The sequence below is a fragment of the Aricia agestis genome, chromosome 13 (assembly GCF_905147365.1).
Source record: "Aricia agestis chromosome 13, ilAriAges1.1, whole genome shotgun sequence".
NCBI lineage: Eukaryota > Metazoa > Arthropoda > Insecta > Lepidoptera > Lycaenidae > Aricia > Aricia agestis.
Window position 1 is genome coordinate 9,378,313 of NC_056418.1, and position 23,370 is coordinate 9,401,682.

General features: G+C 36.2%; 1 protein-coding gene across 1 annotated transcript; it reads left to right on the forward strand.

Annotated features, from left to right (window-relative positions):
* Nucleotides 1–819: 819 nt before the first annotated feature.
* LOC121733329 (scoloptoxin SSD14-like) lies at nt 820–14,352 on the forward strand. The gene is made up of 11 exons (XM_042123546.1): nt 820–884; nt 1,510–1,668; nt 3,442–3,711; nt 4,137–4,274; nt 4,431–4,631; nt 4,973–5,228; nt 6,474–6,664; nt 6,848–6,851; nt 7,270–7,287; nt 9,312–9,425; nt 14,109–14,352. Exons 1-11 carry the CDS (start codon nt 835–837, stop codon nt 14,262–14,264), a joined length of 1,557 nt encoding a protein of 518 aa, XP_041979480.1. The 5' UTR covers nt 820–834; the 3' UTR covers nt 14,265–14,352.
* Nucleotides 14,353–23,370: the final 9,018 nt, after the last annotated feature.

A 23,370-nucleotide genomic window follows, 5' to 3' on the forward strand; every position in this document is an offset into this window, starting at 1 on the left:
CGTGAAGAGGTAACAGACAGACACACTTTCGAATTTATAATATTAGTAAGTATAATGTATATGGATAACAAGAACAGTAATCAAAAAAGGGAAAATCTGGGGAATTAAAATAAATGATGTTACTATCCCGTCTCTAGGTGTCTAGGGTACGATTTCATTGGCATATCAGTTGATGTAGAAGCTATGAGAGAACAAACACACATACATAGCTGTTACTAAGACCTATATTTTGACTCTACCATAGTAGAGGACATGGCATCCATTAAGTTAGGAAATTGATAGAAAAACTAGATTCTAGGCCCGTAAAATAAATTAAAAAAAAGTAACATCCCGACCCAAGGAAAAAAAATTTGATCTGTCAAAATTGACATAATATGAACATCCATTGTTTTTGAAAACTCTATTTCAGATGGTTAATATAAAAGAATTGGCTTCGGCCTTCACTATCATTCATTAAATAGAGAAAACATAGAAATGGCTGTATGGGCAACGCTCCCTTTGCCTGTCCCGACCGGGACGAATTAACAAAAAAAAAAAATGTCTATACTTTTTTATCAAATTTTTCGTGTTCTGTCTGTCCAAAATATTTATATACACTTGCACCAATTTTTAACAAATATAAGCAAAAAAATATTATATTACGTTTTGATTTCTAGCCGACCTGTGTCCGTATATTTGTTAGCAAAATAAAATTTTAACAAAAATCTGCTATCTACACAAGAAATCACCAAATTTTGAGGTGAGGAAACCCAAGTTAAAACTAAATTCTAAGGCTAATAAAAATACGCGCATATTGATAAGGAATTTAAATTAAAAACTTCAATCGTCAAAGGCATGACCTGCCTGATGAATATGTTTTGTTCACTCGGGATATCCTCCGTTATGTAAGTGTAGTCCATGAACAGAAAAGTTTGCAGTCAGGTTCCCTAGTATGTAACAGATGTAACAAAACATAATACGTTATTGTATATAATTATGTCTCTTATATAGACGTCACGGCTAAGGTTTACAAACCTACCCCAAATTTTTTTTGGTGGACACATGGGAGGAAGGATCTATTGGACTGTTGAGGAAGGATCTTTTGGACGCGGAAAAGCTCCCCGTACCACTTCCAGCAAAACCACACCGTTTAGGAGGAATGCGCATTTCAAATTTTCATAATATTGAGATAAGGTCATATTATGTTTTCTGGTGTTTACGTGTTACTTACTTACTAACTAATAGTGTTTTCAAGGCATCGTAAGGCTGTGGTAAGTGCAGTGGCGGGGCAAGACCTAAATTTGATGTGGGCAAGATATATCTTGCCAGGCCCCAAAATAGGTATATTATTTAGCAAGAGGACATCAAAACTCGTAAATCCTAAAAAAAACCTCGTAACCAAAAGGGCGCGAGCGGCGAGACACCTTAGACCGCGGGCCGTGGGCGGCCACGCCTTACGCCGCCTCTGGGTAAGTGGGGGACTCATCACCATCCGTTTCAGAAACTCGTACTCATTACCATCCCTTTCAGGGACCGACGATGCGTGATAGTGGGCAGCGTGTTGGCGGCGGTGGTGCTGTGCGCGCTGGTCGCCGTGCTCGTGCTCCGGCCCTGGGCTAGCGAGGAGCACCGCCGCTACCGGCGCGCCGTCGTCGCCGCTAATGGCATAGAGTGCGCTGCTATCGGACGGTGGGTACTGTTTAGGCCAGCCTTTCCCGAAGTGGGCGATAACGCCCTCTGAAGGTCTGAAGGTGTAGGGCCCAGAAAAAAAATGGGGGCGTTGTGTGGGCGCTAAAATATAATTTGTTCTTAAAGTGGGCGGTAGACAAAATAAGTTTGGGAACCTCTGGTTTAGCCCAACATTGGAGTTAGACAGTTAATTAAGTTGCTGAAAGGCTTCTTAGAGACGAACGGCACTTGTTGACGGCACGCGTCGAGTGTCGACGGCAGTCGGCGGCACGCGACAAGTGCCGTTCGTCTGTAAGCCCTCTTAGCATGGCCACCACAGAAATATCCATTTCTGTGATGGCCACAGTAGAAAAACTGACAGATTTAAGGCCCTAAACGACAGATTTCCTTTGCCAATCCACTTTGTTTCCTCATTCCTACGAAGAAAGCATTTCAAGGGTGGCCGTACAAACAAAATATCTGTCCACGGATGTGACGTAGGCCGTCAGCGAACATGCTCTACATTGTAGATAACGCACAACTTTTCTCGATATAATGCGGATCATTTTCTTATTGAATCTACAGACTTCAATATCTCTATAATTCTAAAGTTACAATTATATTCAGTTGCGCTAACAAGTAACAATAATCACGACAAGGTCTGTAGATTGTTGTTGTAACTATACTTATAGTAATCTGGTACAAGTAGGTGCTGGCACTACCCGAAAATCTCTTCGCAAACGTGCGGCTAAGTCTAAATTAGATTGCCAGTCCTCCCAGGGTTTTTCATCTTGCCAAACTGTTTAATGGTTTTGCGGCATTTCTTAGACTTAAAATTATTGTGATAATAGATTAAGATATTGCTAAGTCTGCATACTCAATTGTAGAAACTCCTTGATTCATTTAAACGTCGTCATATATTGTTTAGAGATGGTTCTCCCTGACCTCCATCTTCTATGCCCCTGACACCGAGCGGTATCCGTGACAACGCGCGATATCGTCCATTCTGTTATTATCTATTCTATGACTCGCATCAGTGGACAACCCTTCAACGCTGTTGCGGTCAAACAGACCCATGCTGCTTTGAATTGAATTTCTGATTTTGGCATGTTTAAAGTAGAATTTTATTGACATGCTTTGATGACTGATTTGATGATTATGTAACCTAAAACTTGTAGTCATTCTACGTTTGTGTGGATTATGAGCGTATTTGTGTAGCATTGTCAACAAATTATTGCAAACTAAGTATTTGCCGACTTAGTTAATGCGATAAAGATAAGTAAATAATTCTAGATACCTATACTTAGCACGTTTACTTTAATGTGGGATCCTGATACCATAGTAAAAAAAGTCTGGCACCCGGGAACTGCCGCGGTAAAGCTATTGCGTAGCATTTTTTGTCAACTTATTCCATTATAATTAGCATTCGTCTAGTAACACGCACACAAACACCGTGCCGAAGTCTGGCAACGCAGCCGCACCGCTGTGCCGGTCGGAGTGCGGTGTGTTAAATTTTTTCGTTACGGAATTTCTTGATTCGGTCGCCGCGCTCCAAGTTCACGATAAAAGCTATGCAATAGTAGGTATCTGTAGGCCTACTACGAAACCGTTTTGAGACTCAAACAATCGGGCGAGAATGCCGCGTCCTGCTCTAACAACGTCATTTCACGTTTGTTAGAGTAGGACGCAATATTCTCGTCCGATTTTTTGAGTCTCAAAACCGTTTCGTGGTAGCCTGTATCTTGATTCTTTTTCAGCAGCAACTCAGCGGTAATGCTGTCGTTTTTATTTCAGCGGCATACTAGAGAAGGGGGGCTCCGCCGTCGATGCTGCTATAGCGACGCTGTTCTGCGAGGGCGTAGGATGCGCCCAGTGCATGGGCCTCGGGGGCGGCTTCCTGGCCACCGTGTACGATGCCTCTACATGGCAAGTTCGGGTGCTCAACGCGCGCGAGCGGGCGCCCGCAGCCGCGTACGCAGAAATGTACCAGAACGCCTCGTCTACCGTTGGAGGGCTGGCGGTGGCGGTGCCGGGCGAGCTGCGAGGCTACGGCGCATTACACGAGTAAGAGAGTTTCCGTATTAAGGACTGAAAAAATAAACTATATAAATACACTCTATTTTGCATTACAGCAATTGGCTGGTTATTAATTACTTTTAAATCTCGCAACACGGCAGGGTTTCTTATTTCCCTGTCAATTTATCTATTTTAACTTTTCCGTATGCGGTATGGGCAATCTCATAACGCTGGGGCACTTGCCCGCCCCCAATCACAAAAAAAATTGTACTGATAGACTTGAAGAGTTTATTTATTTAAACGCGCAAATCTTACAAACCAATGGAGCGATTTTATTTGGCACATATTTATTTGATTATTAGACCACGTGATAGGACATTACATAGTACGTTCGTACGTAGGTCGTTTGCCCCCTTATTTTATATAAAAAATACGCTAGTGCTTTGTTATACAGGTGACAACCATGTCCACAGGAAGTTCGGGCACCTGGAGTGGCGGGAACTAGTGAAGCCCACGGTGGAGCTCTGCCGGAAGGGCCACCGCGTCAGCGAATACCAGGGCCGCGTCCTCGACTCGTACAGCAACGTCATCCACGAGCAGCCTTCAATGAGGTACGTAATTTAAATTCGAGAGATCAGAGTGAAAGCAGTAGTGGCGTTAGGGGAGTTTTAAGTCCGGATTGACAATGACTGCGACATTTCCGAAGTGATAAGTATTAAGTACTGTATATTATGTGTTTAAGTGAATTAATAAAAATCAATTTTCAGAGAGCTGTACGTCAATCCAGAAACCGGGGAGGTGTACAAAGAAGGAGACTTAATCAAAGACCCGTTGTTCGCGCAAACCCTGGACCGTATAGCGGAGGAGGGCCCGGAGGCGATTCACAACGGATCCATGACGGCCTCGCTGGCCCGAGATATACAAGGCTTCGGGGGTATCGTCACAGAGGACGATCTCAGGAATTACCAGTGAGTTCATTGTGAATAGAACCTTGCAAATTAAATTTCAAAATAACTTTTTAAGGGCCTGTTTCACCACTTCCTAATAAGTGCCGGATAGGCTATCCATAATAATTTATATGATAGATAAATTATGGAGTATCAGCTGTCAGATAAGTTGTGTTCAATATCAGGTGGTTTTTTTAAATTGTACTGTACCGAATTACTGTACGATCTCCGTCATTTGCCTTTAAGCCGATTACTCTGATAGTATAAATTGTCGTCCATATTTATATCCCTGTTTTATTTAACGAATATCCAACATTTTTAAATGACGTTGGACGATATTCACAAATAATTTAATCTTTTAGCGTAGAATGGCAGGATCCAATAACGGTAGAGTTGTCGCCGGAGCGCACCCTGTACACCGTACCGTTGCCGGGCTCGGGTTCGGTTCTGGCCTACATCCTCAACATCCTTAAAGGCTGGGTGGGGACCGGCACCGACGTGGAGGCCTACAGCGGCCTCTACTGGCATCGCATCATGGAGACGTTCAAGTACGCGTACGCCAAACGTACGGGTCTGGGAGACCCCACACGAGTTCACTCGCCGATTAATATACGTGAGGTAATTTAGTGTTAAAAATACTTATTTCATACAATACTTCTTTAAGCTTTATTTTTCCCCTTGAGGAAAAAGAGGGATGTATGTACTATGTAAATTGTAATAAAGAACAGTCTATCTGTCGGTCTGTGTATTTTTCGTGGCATCGTATCCTGCAAACGGGCGGATCGATTTTCGGTCTAGTTTTTTATTCTCATAAATCTTTGTCTACCGAAAATCAATATTAGCCTAATTTTAGTGTTTCGCCGTTAACGTATTAAACAGTCAAAGTTATTAGAGTTTATATTGTTAACACTGTATGTATATATAGGTGTTTACCATAACATTCGTAACTAAATTAGTTTATACAGCTTCCTTACGGCTGCGAAATGATTGCTTAAATCTTACTGTGTAATGCTGTGATTTGTGAAACAGTTAATTGCTTGACAAAAGCAAAGCAAGTTAAGATGCTATGAATTAGGTATTTACTCGACTTACGAGTTACGACCGCTATATTAGAGTGCCAAGAAAATCTTATCAAATATCCTTACACCGTTTTATGGTATTTTTTATTGTTTTCACGGGAAATAATGTTTTTATCATAGATAGTCGTGTTGCTTATTATTATTACATTGTTCGTTGCAATTTACTGCTCCTGCAGGGCTAGCATAACAACAGTAGACATGGGAAAGAATCGACATACTGACAGATTTTATCGACAAATTGGTGGATTTCCATTGTGTAACTGTCACTTTGTTTATTCTTCCGTAGAAAGAAACCATATTTTCTATAGTGACCATGCTACGCCTGCTGAATATGAGCTGTTTTCTAAGCAGCGACTTAAGAAGACATAGCTTTAGTTTTAATTTCACAATTTTTTGAGTATTATGTATATTGTATGTATTATTATACTTGGGTTGTTATTGTAAAGCTATCCCTCTAATACTAATAAGTACTTAATACAATATGAGCAAACGAAGCGTCAGGCAGAGTCTAGTATTCTACGTTTGTGGTTTTCAAATGACGCGACCGATGCTGCGAAGGTAACCCTTTCCTTTTTTATCATGCATGAATGTTTATGAATATATATAAGTATGTATACTTTTGTAAAAATTCTCTTACTTCATAGTTTTTTTTACTGAAACATTCTCAAGTCTCGACTAACTGGCGACCCTCCCACAGAAGCTTCGCGACCCACAGGTTGAAAATCACTGCTCTACATTTTTGGAATTTTTTTATTTTAGGATTTAAATAAGGTGTGCATTTCAGTTACAAAGCAACCTGACATCGGAGTCCTGGGCGCTGACGTACCGGAGTCTGATCGACGACACGCGTACGTACAACGACTGGCGTCACTACGGCGCGCTGTTCGAGGGCGCGGACGACCACGGCACCGCCCAAGTGTCGGTGGTGGCGCACGACGGCAGCGCCGTGTCTGTCACTAGCACTATTAATTACATGTAAGTGATAGCTTTGTGACTCAGCCCGGGCGCGCACAGCGGCCAAACCGCAGCGGCCAGGTCGCGACGGACATCGAGATAGATACCTTAGTATGAAACTGCCATAGACCACGCGCACCTGGCCGCACGGCGGTCAGCGGCCACACCATATTTTCGATGGCAATCTGCAATCTGCATTTGCAGTGATGTATTATAGTGGAATAAAAATTGAGAGTATCTCAAAGTTGTTGTTGGGAAGCGTATTGAATTGACATTAAAAAGATCCAAATTTGCACCCAATAAAGGTTCATATCTAGATTATACACGTTTAGGTTCGGTAGGTGCTATTTTAGTTTTAGTATATAACAACAGATGGCGCTTTTAAAGTAAAATGTATATAATTCTTTTTCACAAATATTGACTATCGAATTAATTACTTAAAATTGCTATGTGAGACAATTTTATGGGTAATTCAAACGAAAATCGCCATCAGCTGAATATTTGCAGGTGGAAATGTCGTATACGCGACACCCTAGGATACATTGAGCGCGAAATAAGGCTATATTGGTTATAGCTTATATCGCTGGCCGACGGGCTTTCCACCCGCATATTAACGACTGACGGTGGTCTTTATTATTAAAAAGGTATCAACATTCACCTGTATAAATTTTGTACGGTATGAAATTACTTTATATTTTAATTTTTTTAACATAGTTCAGTAACGCGACTGACGTTGAATCCCTTGTCTGCGATACGGCTGACGGTGCATTTTTGGTTAAGCATGACCTCAATAATCATCCATAAAATTTTCATTCGGTATAAAATCACTTTTCGCAATTATTTTTTTTACAACTTTGAAATACTCTCAGTTAACATCCTACCACGCGTGCGGCGACTGACGCTGATTATATTGATTGATAAATATTAAGCTACCGCTGGACAAAAATTTGGTCGGTATGAAATGACTTAGCAAACGATAGCACTACCTCCCCTACTATTAGGGAGATCGCAGACGGCACACTTTTTGTGTGATCGAGTCTGCGGTGCACATACAGATTACAGTCTGCATGGCCGCGCAAGAAAAAATTATTTAAATTACGAAATTTAATATGAACTGTCCCTTCAGTAATCTTTCCGATATTATAGGGTTATACCCAAAATGTACCCAACATTTTCTATTTTTTCTTCTTTTTCTGTACCTACTTCAAATACAAAATAATACTTCGCGATCTCTGCACGATTTCCATAGCGTCTACATCCCTACAGTTCAGTGGACAGAATGATCGAAGATGAGCGTCGTGTGCGTTTAGTCAAAAAAGTCCGCGAACAACTTTATGCGCGCCATGACGATTTTGTGCGCCGCAGACTCGATCACACAAAAAGTGTGCCGTCTACGATCTCCCTAAACCCGGGCACGCACTAGCGGCCAGGTCGCGGCGGCCATCGAGATAAATACCTTAGTATGAAACCGCCATGGACGACGCGCACCTTGCCGCAACGCGACCAGCGGCCACACCATACTTTCGATGGCCGCCGCGGCTTGGCCGCTAGTGCGCGCCCGGGCTAAGGGCGGCAAAATTAAAGTGGCCTATACTCATCCTACTATCCTACTTCCTACTAATCCTACTCCCTACTAATATTATAAAGGCGAAAGCTTGTTTGGATGTGTGGATGTATGGATGTTTGTTACTCGTTCACGCAAAAACTACTGAACGGATTTTAATGAAACTTTACAATAATATAGCTTATACATCAGAATAACACATAGGCTACAATTTTAACCGACTTTCAAAATGGGGGAGGTGCTCAGAACAGGAAAATAAGGGGAGGTGTTATATTCGTTTTTTTATGTTCAACGATTACTCCGCCGTTTGTTAACCGATTTTCAAAATTTTTCTTTTGGTATATAGAGAATCATCCCAATTTGGTATTACATTCATAAAAGTGGTGATCTAATGAAGGATCCATAAGTAATCGAGGGAACTCCTCAAAATTTATAGGGAAATGTGTGGTGACTTCGGTTTCGTGAAAAATATTCTAAACATATTATGCTACCAACAAGTAATATTTTGCACCGAGGTATACCTGGTATACCGTGGTTCGGAAGGTGCTGAGAAAACTCCTGATTCTTTATAGTTACAAGTTTGGGAGTTTCGGCGTTGTTTTAAGAACGGAAAGCATATTATGCTACTATGCAAATTACATTCATCATCATCATCACTTTCCCATAAGCTATTTTTTATGGGAAAATGTACGGTTTCCGTAAAATTCCTAAAAAGGGCGAAGCCGCGCGGGAAATCTTGTAAAAATATAAATCCGCCCCTGTACAGCTGTCATGTAGCTCAGCCGTATCCTTGTAATTAAACTTGCTTAGAAGCATTATTTATTATTATAACATTAAACTTAGATGTATTAGGGCCTGTTTCACCACTTCCGGTGCCGGGTAGGCTTATTTGACTGATTCTCCATACTCTATCTGTCAAGTTAAGTGGTAGATAGCCTTTTCAGGAAGTGGTGTAACAAGCCCTCAGTCTAATATTATTTTCAATTGTATCTGAATTCGCGCTAATGTGTATACTAAATAATTTGAGCGATATGCATGAAGATATTCTGCTGCATATACTTATTTTCATATAACATAATATTTACATCAATATATTTTGTTTAGGTGGTAATGCAGACCCTGTATGAGAAGGAGGAGTACTCGCCTGTGATACGGCGGCCGCGTCTGCACCACCAACTCGTGCCGATGCACATCGAGCACGAAGCCAATGTCGATCCGGTAAGTTACACCTTTTTAGGGTTCCGTAGCCAAATGGCAAAAAACGGAACCCTAATAGGTTCGTCATGTCTGTCTGTCCGTCCGTATGTCACAGCCACTTTTCTCCGAAACTAGAACTATACTATTGAAACTTGGTAAGTAGATGTAGTCTGTAAACCGCATTAAGATTTTGATACAAACATGGAAAAATTAATAAAAATTTTAGGGGTCCCCATAGGAACAACTGAAACAAAAAAACATTTTTTTCATCTAACCTATGCGTGTGGGGTATGTATGGATAGGTCTTCAAAAATCATATTGAGTTTTCTAATATCATTTTTTTCTAATCTGAATAGTTTGTGAGAGAGACTCTTCCAAAGTGGTAAAATGTGAGCCGCCCCCCCCATAACTTGACTAAAGTCATGATAATTCTAACAAAAATATATGATGTACATTACTATAAAAACTACCAACGAAAATTGGTTTGAACGAGATCGAGCAAGTGGTTTTTATACGTCATGTCATAACTTTTATTAAAATCAACTGATATATAAAAATAAATTAAAAACCTTTTAATTTCATAGACATAAACCTTATTGCTGCTGCGGAACCCTTCATGGGCGAGTCCAACTCGTTTTTTCTTCTTTAATATATTTATTATATTAAAAATATTTCTGTATCTACAAGTATTAGTAATGAGAAATTAACGTCAAGAAATTATTTTCTACGATCGGGTTTGATCAAGCTCACCAGCTTTGTCGGCCGGATTGCCGTTGTATTTTATTTATTTATTTAACAATTTATTGTGCACAAGAAACAATTACAATAAGACAATATACACAGTAAAACGACACAAAGGATCTGCTTATTTCTAATAGAAATCTCTTCCAGCAGCCCTACGGAGAGAGATAGGATTAAGACAGCAGATAGAACGTGCACTATTATTATGAATATATAATATATATTATATCAACACAATACTCGTACTAGTTAAACAGATAAAAATAGATATTTTGATATTATACTAATTAAACACTAAAATATAACTACTTAATATAATTACTTATATACTTACTTAAAATAAATATTACATATTATATATATATAATAAAATATAATATTGTTGTATGAAGTAAATAAATCTAATATATTTTTAAATTACGGTATTATATAATACACAAAAAAAATATATATATATATATATATATATATATATATATATATATATATATATATATATATACTAGATGTTTCCCCCGTTTTTCCCACATTTTCCTGAGTTTCTTCTGTCGTATTAGTCTTAGAGTAATAATATAATATAACCTTCTCGATAAATGATCTATCTAACACTGAGATAAGTTTTTAAATCGGACCTGTAGTTTCTGAGATTGACGCGTTCAAGCAAACATACTCTTCAGGTTTATAATATTAGGTAGATATAGATTTTTTTTAATTATCGCTTGACAAACTCGAGTCTCGATCTAAAAGACTATGAAATGGTATAATATGGTAGTGATGATGATGATGAAGAATGTAATTTGCATAGTAGCATATGCTTTCTGTTCTTAAAACAACGCCGAAACTCCCAAACTTGTATCTATAAAGAATCAGGAATTCTCTCAGCACCTTCCGAACCACGGTATACCAGGTATATCTCGGTGCAAAATCTTACTTGTTGGTAGCATATGCTTAGAATACTTCTCACGAAACCGAAGTCACCATATGTTTCCCTATAAGTTTTGAGGAGTTCCCTCGATTACTTATGGATCCTTCATCAGATCACCACTTTTCTGAATATAATACCAAATTGGGATGATACCCTATATACCAAAAGAAAAATTTTGAAAATCGGTTAACAAACGGCGGAGTAATCGTTGAATATAAGAAAACGAACATAACACCTCCCCCATTTTGAAAGTCGGTTAAAATTGTAGCCTATGTGTTATTTATTTAATATTTTAATCAGCACATGAATTTTTTTTTCAAAAATTTTTTTTCAAATTAATCGTAGCACCATCTGTCAGGACAAACTAAAATTGAAATAGAATAATATTGAATGCGATGATAGCGCCGTCCGCCGGATCTAATGTAAAACATTCCAAAATCAACAACTCCTTATAAATAAGAAATTAATTGAAAAAACATTTTCCAGTAGACCAAACTGTAAATCTAAACCATTCTCGAATCTCCACGAACACACACAAAAAATTTCATCAAAATTGGTCCAGTCGTTTAGGAGGAGTTCAGTCACATACACACGCACACAAGAAATATATATATTAAGATATATATATATATATATATATATATATATATATATATATATATATATATATATATATATATATATATATATATATATATATATATATATATATATATATATATATATATATATATATATATATATATATATATATATATATATATATATATATATATATATGCTTAAAATATAAATAAATATAATACTAGTATTTAAATGGATTGAGATTCGAGGTAATGCTCTTTCAAGCGTCTTTTAAAAACAGCGATAGTGGGACTGTCACGAATTGTGTGAGGGAGCGAGTTCCACAATCTGACAGCATGAACAGAAAATGAGTAGGAGTAAAAGTTGGAACGATGTGAGGGGAAGGAAAGATTTGACCGGACGTTGGACCTACATGGAAGATCGGGAAAACGGGAAAAGTTGAATCTGTCAAGGAGATATGGAGGAGCGAGAGGATTGTACAGGATGTTGTAAAGTAAGCAAATGATGTGGGAGTTACGGCGGAGACGGATTGGTAGCCACTTGAGTTTGGAACGGTAGGCCGAGACATGATCAAACTTTCTCAAACCAAACACGAAACGTATACAAAGATTCTGTAAACGCTCGAGTCTAGTTAACTGTTCCTCAGTGGCGTCCAGGTAACAGGTGTCGGCGTAGTCAAGGATGGGAAGGATAAGAGACTGGACAAGGAAAATTTTGGTTTGTATAGGAAGGAAGCTTGTTTGGTTATTAGTAGTGACCGACCGAACTTATGGTTTCGGTTTCGGCCAGTTTCGACCAAAAAATCTAGTTTCGGCCTTAGTTTCGGTTTCGGAAAAAATATAGCCTAAACTTTCGGCCCTGCCGAAACTCATGCGTCGTTCAGTAAACTTCGCAGTTAACTCGTGCTTGATTGTCAGCGAGGCTCCGGCTCATCTTGCGAGATTTATCTAGTAAATCATCTCGCCACACTACGCTGTTTATTTAAATATTTAAAATATATGGACACGCAATCTCTTAGACCCTACTACCCTGTTAGAATCTTATCTAGCCCACTTCTCCGTACGCTTCACTCATGCGGCCCTCAATATATTTTTCGTCACATATTTTTTATGTGACGTCACGCGATGATTTTACATTGTTTTATCATTTTGGAGCCTTGTCGCTGTTTTATTAATAAAAAAATTGTTAACAAAATAGCAAGAAACGATAAATAAGCTAACCAAACGCATCTGTGAACACTGTCATCTTAACAATTTTTTCGTCTATGTTTTTCGATCTGTCATGACACTGACAGGACTTCAATGTTTTTTATGAAGTTAAAACTCGAATATTGGGCGTTCAGAAGATAAAAATCGGATTTCCTGTGAACGAGTTTAGTTTATGTTGGTGAAATGCAATTGAGTGTTATTTAATTAAAACGTGTTTATGTGCTTAAGACCGGTTTAGTGTGAGCTAAGCGCGTTTAATTTCTTTGGTGAAATAGCACCTACTTGGAATCGTATAAAAAAACGGAATATAGTACAAAAAAGTTTCTAGGGAACATATTCGAGTCTAAGATTAATAATTTTTATTTTAATAAATGTCGCAAAAAGTAAAAAATTCAATGTGGTTAGTTTAAAAAGTTGTAATTTATGTAAAAATCAATCAGTACCGTAATTTTAAATGTTTTACCAAGTTTCGGTTTCGGTTTCGGCCGAAACTGAGAGTATGGCCGAAAGTTCGGTTTCGGTTTCGACTGAAAAATCTGTGTGCTGTAATATTATGGTAATATGTTTATAGGGCGTACTACTGCGACTTATACCTCGCGCTGTCATTATTTTTCATTTCGTGTAAAAAAGGCTTAGACTGGGTTGCACCAGAGGCGTGGGTAAAGTTAAAGTTAAATATGGCGTCCAAACACCCCATATTCTCATACGACATCTGTCAATTTTTCCGGTTATAGTTAAGGTTAAAGTTAAAGTTAGTTGGTGCAACCCAGTCTTACTGGATTGCACCAACTAACTTTAACTGTAACTTTAACTTTGAATACAGTGCAAAATGTCAAATCTTGAAAAATGGACGCCATCAAGACGCTATATTTAACTATAACCATAGAGCTCGACAAGGTTTTAAATGCATGTGGCGAAAAAAGGAACTAACGCTGTCATCATACAAAAACCGCAATTTTTGACAGTTCTCCTGCTGGTAACAGCAGCGCCCTCGCCCACGCGCATGTATAACCTTGTTGGATCAGCTGTCATCTGTCAACTTCTCCGGGCAAAGTTAAGGGTAAAGTTAAAGTTAAAGTTAAATTTACCTTAACTATGACTATAACTTTAACTTTAACTTTACCCACGCCTCTGGTGCAACCCAGTTTTAGACGTAAACTCTTATTTCGACCGTGTAATATTGTAATACAGTGACCGTGTCATGATGTCATCGTGGTATTAACTGACTTATTTACTGTTTTACAGGAGTTGCTGAAGTCTCTCCAAGCGCGTGGGCACGAGACGACCCAGCTGGGTCCCACGGCTGGGTTCGCTGCCATCGTGGGCACCTTACGAGGTCCCGACGGCTTCTGGCAGACCCAGACAGACCCGCGCCGCGTCGGCAGCATCGACGGACTATGATCGTAGATGTAACTTATTATAAATTATACCAGTGTAAGGGTCAGTTCAAACTTTGACGAGACGGCGCACAATACTTGAAACGCAAACAGGCAGCTAAGAGCGTTTGTCTCATGTTTAAAAGGCATATTTTGTTTCTAAATCGTCTCGTCTCAATGTCAATTGATCTAAGCTTGTGTTCTTTCAAGATTTTCTTTGTGGCTGCTAGTTGCAACACAATGAAAAATGAAAAATTTTAAAAAAATCAAAGAAAGGGTATTAGCTGTCTGTGGTTATAACTCACTATTTAAGAATAAGATTTTTGCCATGTTGTTGGAACAGCCGTGAATTTGTATCTCATACTCAAATAATTTATAAATGTTAATTTAAATTATTACTTCGCCAATATTTAGTACCTACAGTTGTTATAGGTAAGTACTAAGTACTGATTGTTTATTGTTCAGTCAGGAGAAAATGGTTGTTTTTAGCAAATTATTTTAGTATGCGCAAAAATTGAAGGAGACAAATAATTTTCTAAACACTCAAGTGAAAGGAGACCTTCATACTTATTTTATCTATAGTTTGTGCGTTTTATGATGATATATATGCGTGACACATTATAATTGACAATAGTAGGGAAGTTACCTAACAAAAATTAATCGATAGTTTAAAAATATCGAATCACATCGTAAAGGAATTGCAATCGAAATTATCGATTTCGTACTGACATTTCAGTGGTGCCGGAGATTTAAGATGGCCGCCCTTTTTTATCGATTTGATTTCGATTCAACAGAGTCAATCTCTATTGACATAAGTTCCGTTTCATGCATTATGAAATTTTTCAAATGTTTTCGTAACAATAATTTTATACTCCTAATTCACAGTTAATATTTATTATAATTTTTATTAATAAGTTAGCATTTAGCATCTTTTCATTTTTATTAATTTACAATTATAGGAAACATTTGTTTTTGTATATGGAATATAATTTATTACATTTTGATTTTTTTTTGTTTTCTTGTAAAAAAAACCCGTAGCAAGGAACATGAAAACTGTCACCCATATCATCTTAGAACGCACAAACTATAAAATATGGTTTTACACATAAAAAAAATGGTTTTACACATAAAAAAAAAATAAGGTGGGGCTCATAGAGTTTTTATTGTTAGTTTGGTTAAGAGCAGTTTTGACTTTTGACTGTGATTGTAACTAAAATACTATGGTGCTCTTTTTCTAAAACTCGTAGAATTGTACCTATTTTATTTTAAGGATTATAGCGTTTAGGCAATCATGATTCGTGATCTTATGACAAATAATTAAATATATTGACTTAAAGACGTAAATGTTGCTAATTATTTCAAGTAACGAATTTACTTTCTTGTACGTACTTAAATAAATAATGTTGTAAAAATTGGTGAGTCACTGATTTCAAAATTCAAATAACCGTATTAATTAGTTTAACAATTAATGCTCATGTAGTCTTGTTGATAATACACTTCTTTAAATTTTCTATTTATAATTATTACTTAAGGGTCCGGGTGCCATCGAAATTCTCATACATGCGTAATAACAAAATCATTAATTTCTCATACGAAAAATAACTCAAACATGTTAAATATTTTCGTATGAGAAAATGATTTTGGTATTACGTATGTATAAGAATTTCGATGGCATCCGGCCCGGCCCGGCACGATAATAATATTATTATTATTAATTGTTAGTGCCTAGTTTATATTTTTGCAACGTGCTGTGATGATAAATGTTAGCATTACATTACATAACGAATAAAATTCATTGTTTTGTTAAATTGTGTTACTATTTTATTTCAACCCGACGTCCTTAAGATAGTCCTTAACTTTAAATTCAGAAATATGAAAAGTAGGCCAAGGTCCATGATAGGCTTATAACCGAAAAAAAGGAGAAATCATTCAGATCCATAAACCTATAATGCATATATTAAGTCTATGTTCAGATCATCAGTATATATTATGTCTATGGTTCAGATCATAGCTCGGAAGATCATAGCTTAAAAACCACAGACAAAAACCTAAATTCACAGATTATGGTACCTAAATTTGAATATATGTCCTAGCCCTGGAATAATCATTTCGTCTTCTTTTTTTTAATATTTCAATCAACTTACATTTATTTTTCAACAGACTTTGCCCCGAACTCTTTATTTTTTTAACCACACACGTTGCACACCCGAAAAAAATCCGTGAATGCGATGGCTTTGACTAAACAAAAGGGGCCAAGCAATAATTACTGGCTTCTGCAGAACTGGCGCCAAGATTATTGGCTCTGTGTAAACTATACTTTATAATCAGACTGGTGCAGACTGCAGACCTGGTAAATTGGGGTCTGTCGCTGGTTCACACCACAGTTTTTCGAACCGCGGTTCGAAACAGCGAAGGATTGTTTTTTAATTGCCCGATTCATACCGCGGTTCGAAACAGAAAAGACCTGTTTTTGAATTAGTGGATTCGAACCGCAGTGTAGATAGTTCTATTATTACATATTCCTTTAAGTACAGTTAAGCTCAACATAATTAAGATATGATGACATCGTCTACTCCAACTCCTGTCCTTAAATACTAAAATTTTCTTTAATTCTCTCTTTTCGCACCCAGGCTGTTAATTTTGTTTTTATATTTTCAATGGAAGAATAAGGCCTAACTTTTTAAATATTATCAATAATCTTTCTAACGCCTCATCCCTTTAAGATATTTTATTAACATATATAGTTTTTGTAGGGTTTGTTCCACAAAACCAAAAGCGATATGATAATACTATAATCTTTTTCTATATTGTACTCGGCGAAACATGGCGGTAGCGGTCATTGACTCGATGTCAATCGCGGTTTATATGGAAAATGACAATTTTCCACATAAACCGCGATTGACAATGAATTGTCCGATGTTGTAGTCCATTGTCAATCGCGGTTTATAAGTAGAAAATGACAAGTTTTTTGACAGCGAGTCAATGACCGCTACCGCCACGTTTCGCCAAGTACAGTATACTTCGATCAAAGTAGCTTGCGGTGGCAAGACCCCCAGGCCCCACAGATGGTAGCGAGTAGCGACGAACCGTCCTCCTCCTCAATCGCGCAAAGAACGTTGACTGACGTAAAACTGATGAACGCGGTTACACCATCAATCTCACGTCAATCTTACCGAGATTGACGAAAATTGCCAATATATCAAAATATTTAAAAATCCATCAATCCGGGCATTGAGGTATAGACGATCAGTTTCACGTCAATCTTACCAGATTGATGGATAAGCTTGTCGGAGGTGACACGTATAGTTTCTCATGGAGGTTACCTGTCAAAAAATTAACAGTCTAGGTTCGAATAACTATATTATCGAATAGAAGTAAAGGGACCGTGCAGAGCGATGACACTGCCACTAGTGACGAGTAGCCGAAACTTTTACGAAAATTTTATTGACAAGCTCAAGTCAAGCTACGGAAAATTAAAGGATTTCTTGAGAAATTTGAGTATTTTCAAGCATTGTTGCATTCCCGGGTGTTCTAATACATAAGTACAAGAAAAATAAAGGCAAATCGAACGATCTACAATTTTACTATTTTCCTGCCAAAAGTATTCACATGCCATGGCTTATTGAAAAACGAAAGAAATGGATAAAAGCCGGTAAAACATACGTAAGTACTTAAAAAGTTCCATGAATGTTATGTATAGACTCGTAAAAACACTGAATTTTGTAGATTATAACCGTATATTCATTTAGATGAACACAATATGAACCTAACCTATAACCGTTGCTTCTTTCAGTAAACATCCAAACTGGCTTCCAAGTTCCATCTAAATTTTACATACCTATGCACCGCTCATTTAATTGACCAAGATCGGAAAATCCTGTACACTCGGCAAATGATATACCTACCTAACCTACCTACAATTTTTCCTGGAGAAGAAAATAAAAAAAAACTCTTTTAAAAAAGAATTTCAAAGACATCGACTAGAATGCAACAAGTTGCATCAAAAGTAAGGATAATTTGGAGAAGTCCTGCCAGAAATTCAACACTGAGGCACAGAATATAATATAATAGTACTCCGTAATAGTGCTTATCTTGAACCATCTTGTCAAAGTGTTGGTTCTCAAAAGGATGATTCTTCAAGTAGGAAAACTATTAATAGTGCAGTCTTTGTGTGTTATTTAAAGAATACTTATATAGTGTTTGCACTGATGAGGTACACTAGTTAAAAATAGTAACAGACAAAAGTTGTAAAGATGGTATCGAGCGAATCACAGAAGGTTGATGAAATAAAAGCATTTATTTTAGTGAACTTGTTTTATTTTATTAATCCACAAGCATTTTCAGTATATTATTATTATAAGTATTTTTGCATCTTCATTATTTTATTTGCAATAATATTTATCAAGTTTTTATTTTCTATGCTGATGGATGCTACTAATTACTTTTTCAGATATTTTCTTAGATAACTAGATAAGCTTTAAATATTTTTATTCACGCTTTCGTTCTTTGTTTACGGTTAGAAACTCATCCATACTCAATATTATAAATGCGAAAGTGTAGACGTCTGTTAGCACTTCACGCCCAAACCGCTGAACCAATTTTGCTGAAATTTGGTATGGATTTACTTTGAGCCCCGGGAAAGGACATAGGATACTTTGTATTCCGGAAAAATGTACGGTTCTTGCGCGATAGATGATTTTTGGCGCAACGGAGTTGCGGGCGTCATCTTTTACTTTAATCCTTCGATCGCGGATTCTTGGAAATCTGTTGTTGTTCTCGCATGTGGCAACTTGGGAGTGTAAGTATTAAATCATTTCATAGTCTAAAACATATAAAAAACACTTATAAACTAGCCGGGGTCAAAGAGAATGCGAAGCCAAAGTCACTCACAAGTTACTTCTTTTACTCGCATCGTGTCGCTGCTGTCGAATTACGACGCCCTCTATAGTTTCTGCACGGTCCCTAAAGAAAAGTTAATCTAAGTCAGGAGCCCGAGTAGACGATGTCTATACACCAAAAAGCTGCAAAACACGTCTGACGTCAAATCGAGTTAGTAATTCCAGTTTTAGTAATTTTTTGTTTTAGTAATTCCATTATATAATTTTAGTGCTTTTTATAGGTATTCCGTTGGTTCAAATAACATTGGAACGAAGGATTACGTCAAATCGAGTTTATATATTGACAAACGTCATGTCAAAATACCAGTTTGTATTGTGTCTAAGTGCGGGGCGGGTGTGTTTTAAAGGCAGTGCAGTAAAAAAATGTCTATTTGGTGGATAAAATATTAAAATGTTATAGAAAATGTTATAAAAGCATTGTGTGTATCGAAATTATATAATTTTAGTGTTTTTATAGGTATTCCGTTGAACTGCAAAATGTGATGTGATATTTGAAGCGATGACAATATTATGCTGCAATATAATTTTGTTAAATTGAGAATAAAACAGTTTTAAATCAATGGTTTTTTATTTGTATTTTCAGAATCAGATGTAATCCGATAAAAATAAACAGAACTATAGAATAGTTCTAATGGTTGCAGGTAATATTAGATTGTTATTTTACTGTAGTTGAAATATTTTAGGCATTCTTTAAATGCTAAATTAGTATTCTGTAGAATAACACTAATATATTTTCATTGTTTTCAGGTATTATTTCAGTTCAGGGTACTAAAAATCGTAAAAAATATAGGAAAGAGACGATGTTTACAATATTTGACAGGTATGTTTGGCGTCTCCTTGACAACGACAACAGATTCAAATTTTGAATTTCAAATAACATTGGAACGAAGGATTACGTCAAATCAAGTTTATATATTGACAAACGTCATGTCAAAATGCCAGTTTGTATTGTGTCTAAGTGCGGGGCGGGTGTGTTTTAAAGGCAGTGCAGTAAAACATATTTATTCGGTGGATAAAATATTAAAATGTTATAGAAAATGTTATAAAAAACATTGTGTGTATCGAAATTATATAATTTGAGTGTTTTTATAGGTATTCCGTTGAACTGCAAAATGTGATGTGATATTTGAAGCGATGACAATATTATGCTGCAATATAATTTTGTTAAATTGTGAATAAAACAGTTTTAAATCAATGGTTTTTTATTTGTATTTTCAGAATCAGATGTAATCCGATAAAAATAAACAGAACTATAGAATAGTTCTAATGATTGCAGGCACGGACGTAAAAAAAGTACGGACGTAACCTTCTCTAATCACGAGTGAAGCCTAGTTATGGCCGCCCGTGTAGGACGTGTGCGTGATATGAGGGTTGCCATATAAATCATAAATTTCCCTAATTTTAAATTTTGTAAACTCAGACAAGTTAAATGTATTTTTTATACTTAAACATATTTTTTTTTTTTTTTTTGCTTCAGAAATGTAAGCGGTTGTTAAAGATGTCATAATGAAAATATTATTTTTATGACACTATAGATAGAAAAAAAACACATATTACGTACAGAGAAGTATATTATTTACATAACATTATTAGTAATAATGATTATGTACAAACATTTACAATAATAAAATTATTACTAGCTATTTGACCGAGCTTTGCTCAATATTCGATAAAATACGAATAAAATGTCATTTTCTAAAAATAATTCCTAGCTAGACAGATTTATCGCCCCCGAAACCTATATAACAAACCTGTATACGAAAAGATATAAGATACTTAAGTCCCGTAACCCGTATCTTCAAACAATCAAGTAATGTTAAATAAATAATGGCTTGTTAAATCAGTTAACGGCCTGTTAGAGCTATCGAGAGTTCTACCATGCGCTAACGTCAAATCAAATCACCTAACATGGTGTTAAATTTATTCCTGGTCTAGAGGTCCATTCAATATTTTCATTCCTACTAGGTCTCAATGACGCTCGGGTGACTACACCAATAGCACCTTCCCTCCCCTACTACTGAAGGAAATCTAAGACAACAATTTTATCTATGGACGCTTCACACCACGTCAGTCTGACCCCGTGCTAAGTACCTGAAGGACTTGTGTTACGGGTACCAGACAACGGAAATATATTTAATACTGTTATACTATACATATATTTAAGATGTTTATTATATGATACACATATTTAATACACACCCATGACCCAGGAACTTTGAAAACTTTTTGTTCCGTCGGCAGGATTCGACCCGCTTGCATAGGAATCAACTTCTCTGATAGTACATAAGTATTTTGATACACCTAAAAATATGTATAAAAAATAAATACACTCTTATTTCAATTAAAAAATCACTTATTAAATATAAAAAATATTATAAAGTTATTAAGTAAAATATGTCCATTTTCGGTAATTCTATAATACAAACTCTCAAAAAAACAAGAATTTGTATTAGATTTCGTTTACTGTCTACACCCCTATTATTGTATTCCTGCCTAATTACTAGTCAATAGTATGCTAAATACTTACATGACACTAATAAAAGACAATAAAATTAATTATTTGATTATTTAAAAATAATTTAAAATTTTCCCCGGTTTGGGGAAAATTTCCCCACTTTGTTATGGACATTACTGACCTGTTGAAGTTGAATTAATATTTACATTATTTTATCAAAATACTTTAAAAATATGTTATCTTACCTATGAAATATTATTCCTTGATGTTTTTTGTGTAAGGTTGTATTGTTCTTGCACCATTTTACAACACAAGATGGCATATTTATTTTTATTTATGAATGACAAAGATGTGTCACCGCGATGCAGTCTAATTGCGTAATGGCGGTACGATCGGCTTATTACAGTGCGAGTGTTTGTGCAAGATGTGTACATATGATCGCCTGGGCTTATTAAGGGTGCTTCACTCATTTCTTAATGGCGATCCGTCCGTATTTTTTTTACGTCCGTGATTGCAGGTAATATTAGATTGTTATTTTACTGTAGTTGAAATATTTTAGACATTCTTTAAATGCTAAATTAGTATTCTGTAGAAAAATACTAATATTTTTTAATTGTTTTCAGGTATTATTTCAGTTCAGGGTACTAAAAATGGTAAAAAATATAGGAAAGAGACGATGTTTACAATATTTGACAGGTATGTTTGGCGTCTCCTTGACAACGACAACAGATTCAAAATTTGAATTTCAAATAACATTGGAACGAAGGATTACGTCAAATCGAGTTTATATATTGACAAATGTCATGTCAAAATGCCAGTTTGTATTGTGTCTAAGTGCGGGGCGGGTGTGTTTTAAAGGCAGTGCAGTAAAAAATGTCTATTTGGTGGATAAAATATTAAAATGTTATAGAAAATGTTATAAAAAGCATTGTGTGTATCAAATTATATAATTTGAGTGTTTTTATAGGTATTCCGTTGAACTGCAAAATGTGATGTGATATTTGAAGCGATGACAATATTATGCTGCAATATAATTTTGTTAAATTGAGAATAAAACAGTTTTAAATCAATGGTTTTTTATTTGTATTTTCAGAATCAGATGTAATCCGATAAAAATAAACAGAACTATAGAATAGTTCTAATGGTTGCAGGTAATATTAGATTGTTATTTTACTGTAGTTGAAATATTTTAGGCATTCTTTAAATGCTAAATTAGTATTCTGTAGAATAACACTAATATATTTTCATTGTTTTCAGGTATTATTTCAGTTCAGGGTACTAAAAATCGTAAAAAATATAGGAAAGAGACGATGTTTACAATATTTGACAGGTATGTTTGGCGTCTCCTTGACAACGACAACAGATTCAAAATTTGAATTTCAAATAACATTGGAACGAAGGATTACGTCAAATCGAGTTTATATATTGACAAACGTCATGTCAAAATGCCAGTTTGTATTGTGTCTAAGTGCGGGGCGGGTGTGTTTTAAAGGCAGTGCAGTAAAAAATGTCTATTTGGTGGATAAAATATTAAAATGTTATAGAAAATGTTATAAAAAGCATTGTGTGTATCAAATTATATAATTTTAGTGTTTTTATAGGTATTCCGTTGAACGAACTGCAAAATGTGATGTGATATTTGAAGCGATGACAATATTATGCTGCAATATAATTTTGTTAAATTGAGATTAAAACAGTTTTAAATCAATGGTTTTTTATTTGTATTTTCAGAATCAGATGTAATCCGATAAAAATAAACAGAACTATAGAATAGTTCT

Coding starts and splice junctions, on each gene's coding strand:
- LOC121733329 (XM_042123546.1), top strand. CDS start 835: ATGACCTGCCTGATGAATATGTTTTGTTCACTCGGGATATCCTCCGTT. Junction 3,712..4,136: donor GGCTACGGCGCATTACACGA/GTAAGAGAGTTT, acceptor CCATGTCCACAG/GAAGTTCGGGCACCTGGAGT. Junction 9,426..14,108: donor ACGAAGCCAATGTCGATCCG/GTAAGTTACACC, acceptor ACTGTTTTACAG/GAGTTGCTGAAGTCTCTCCA.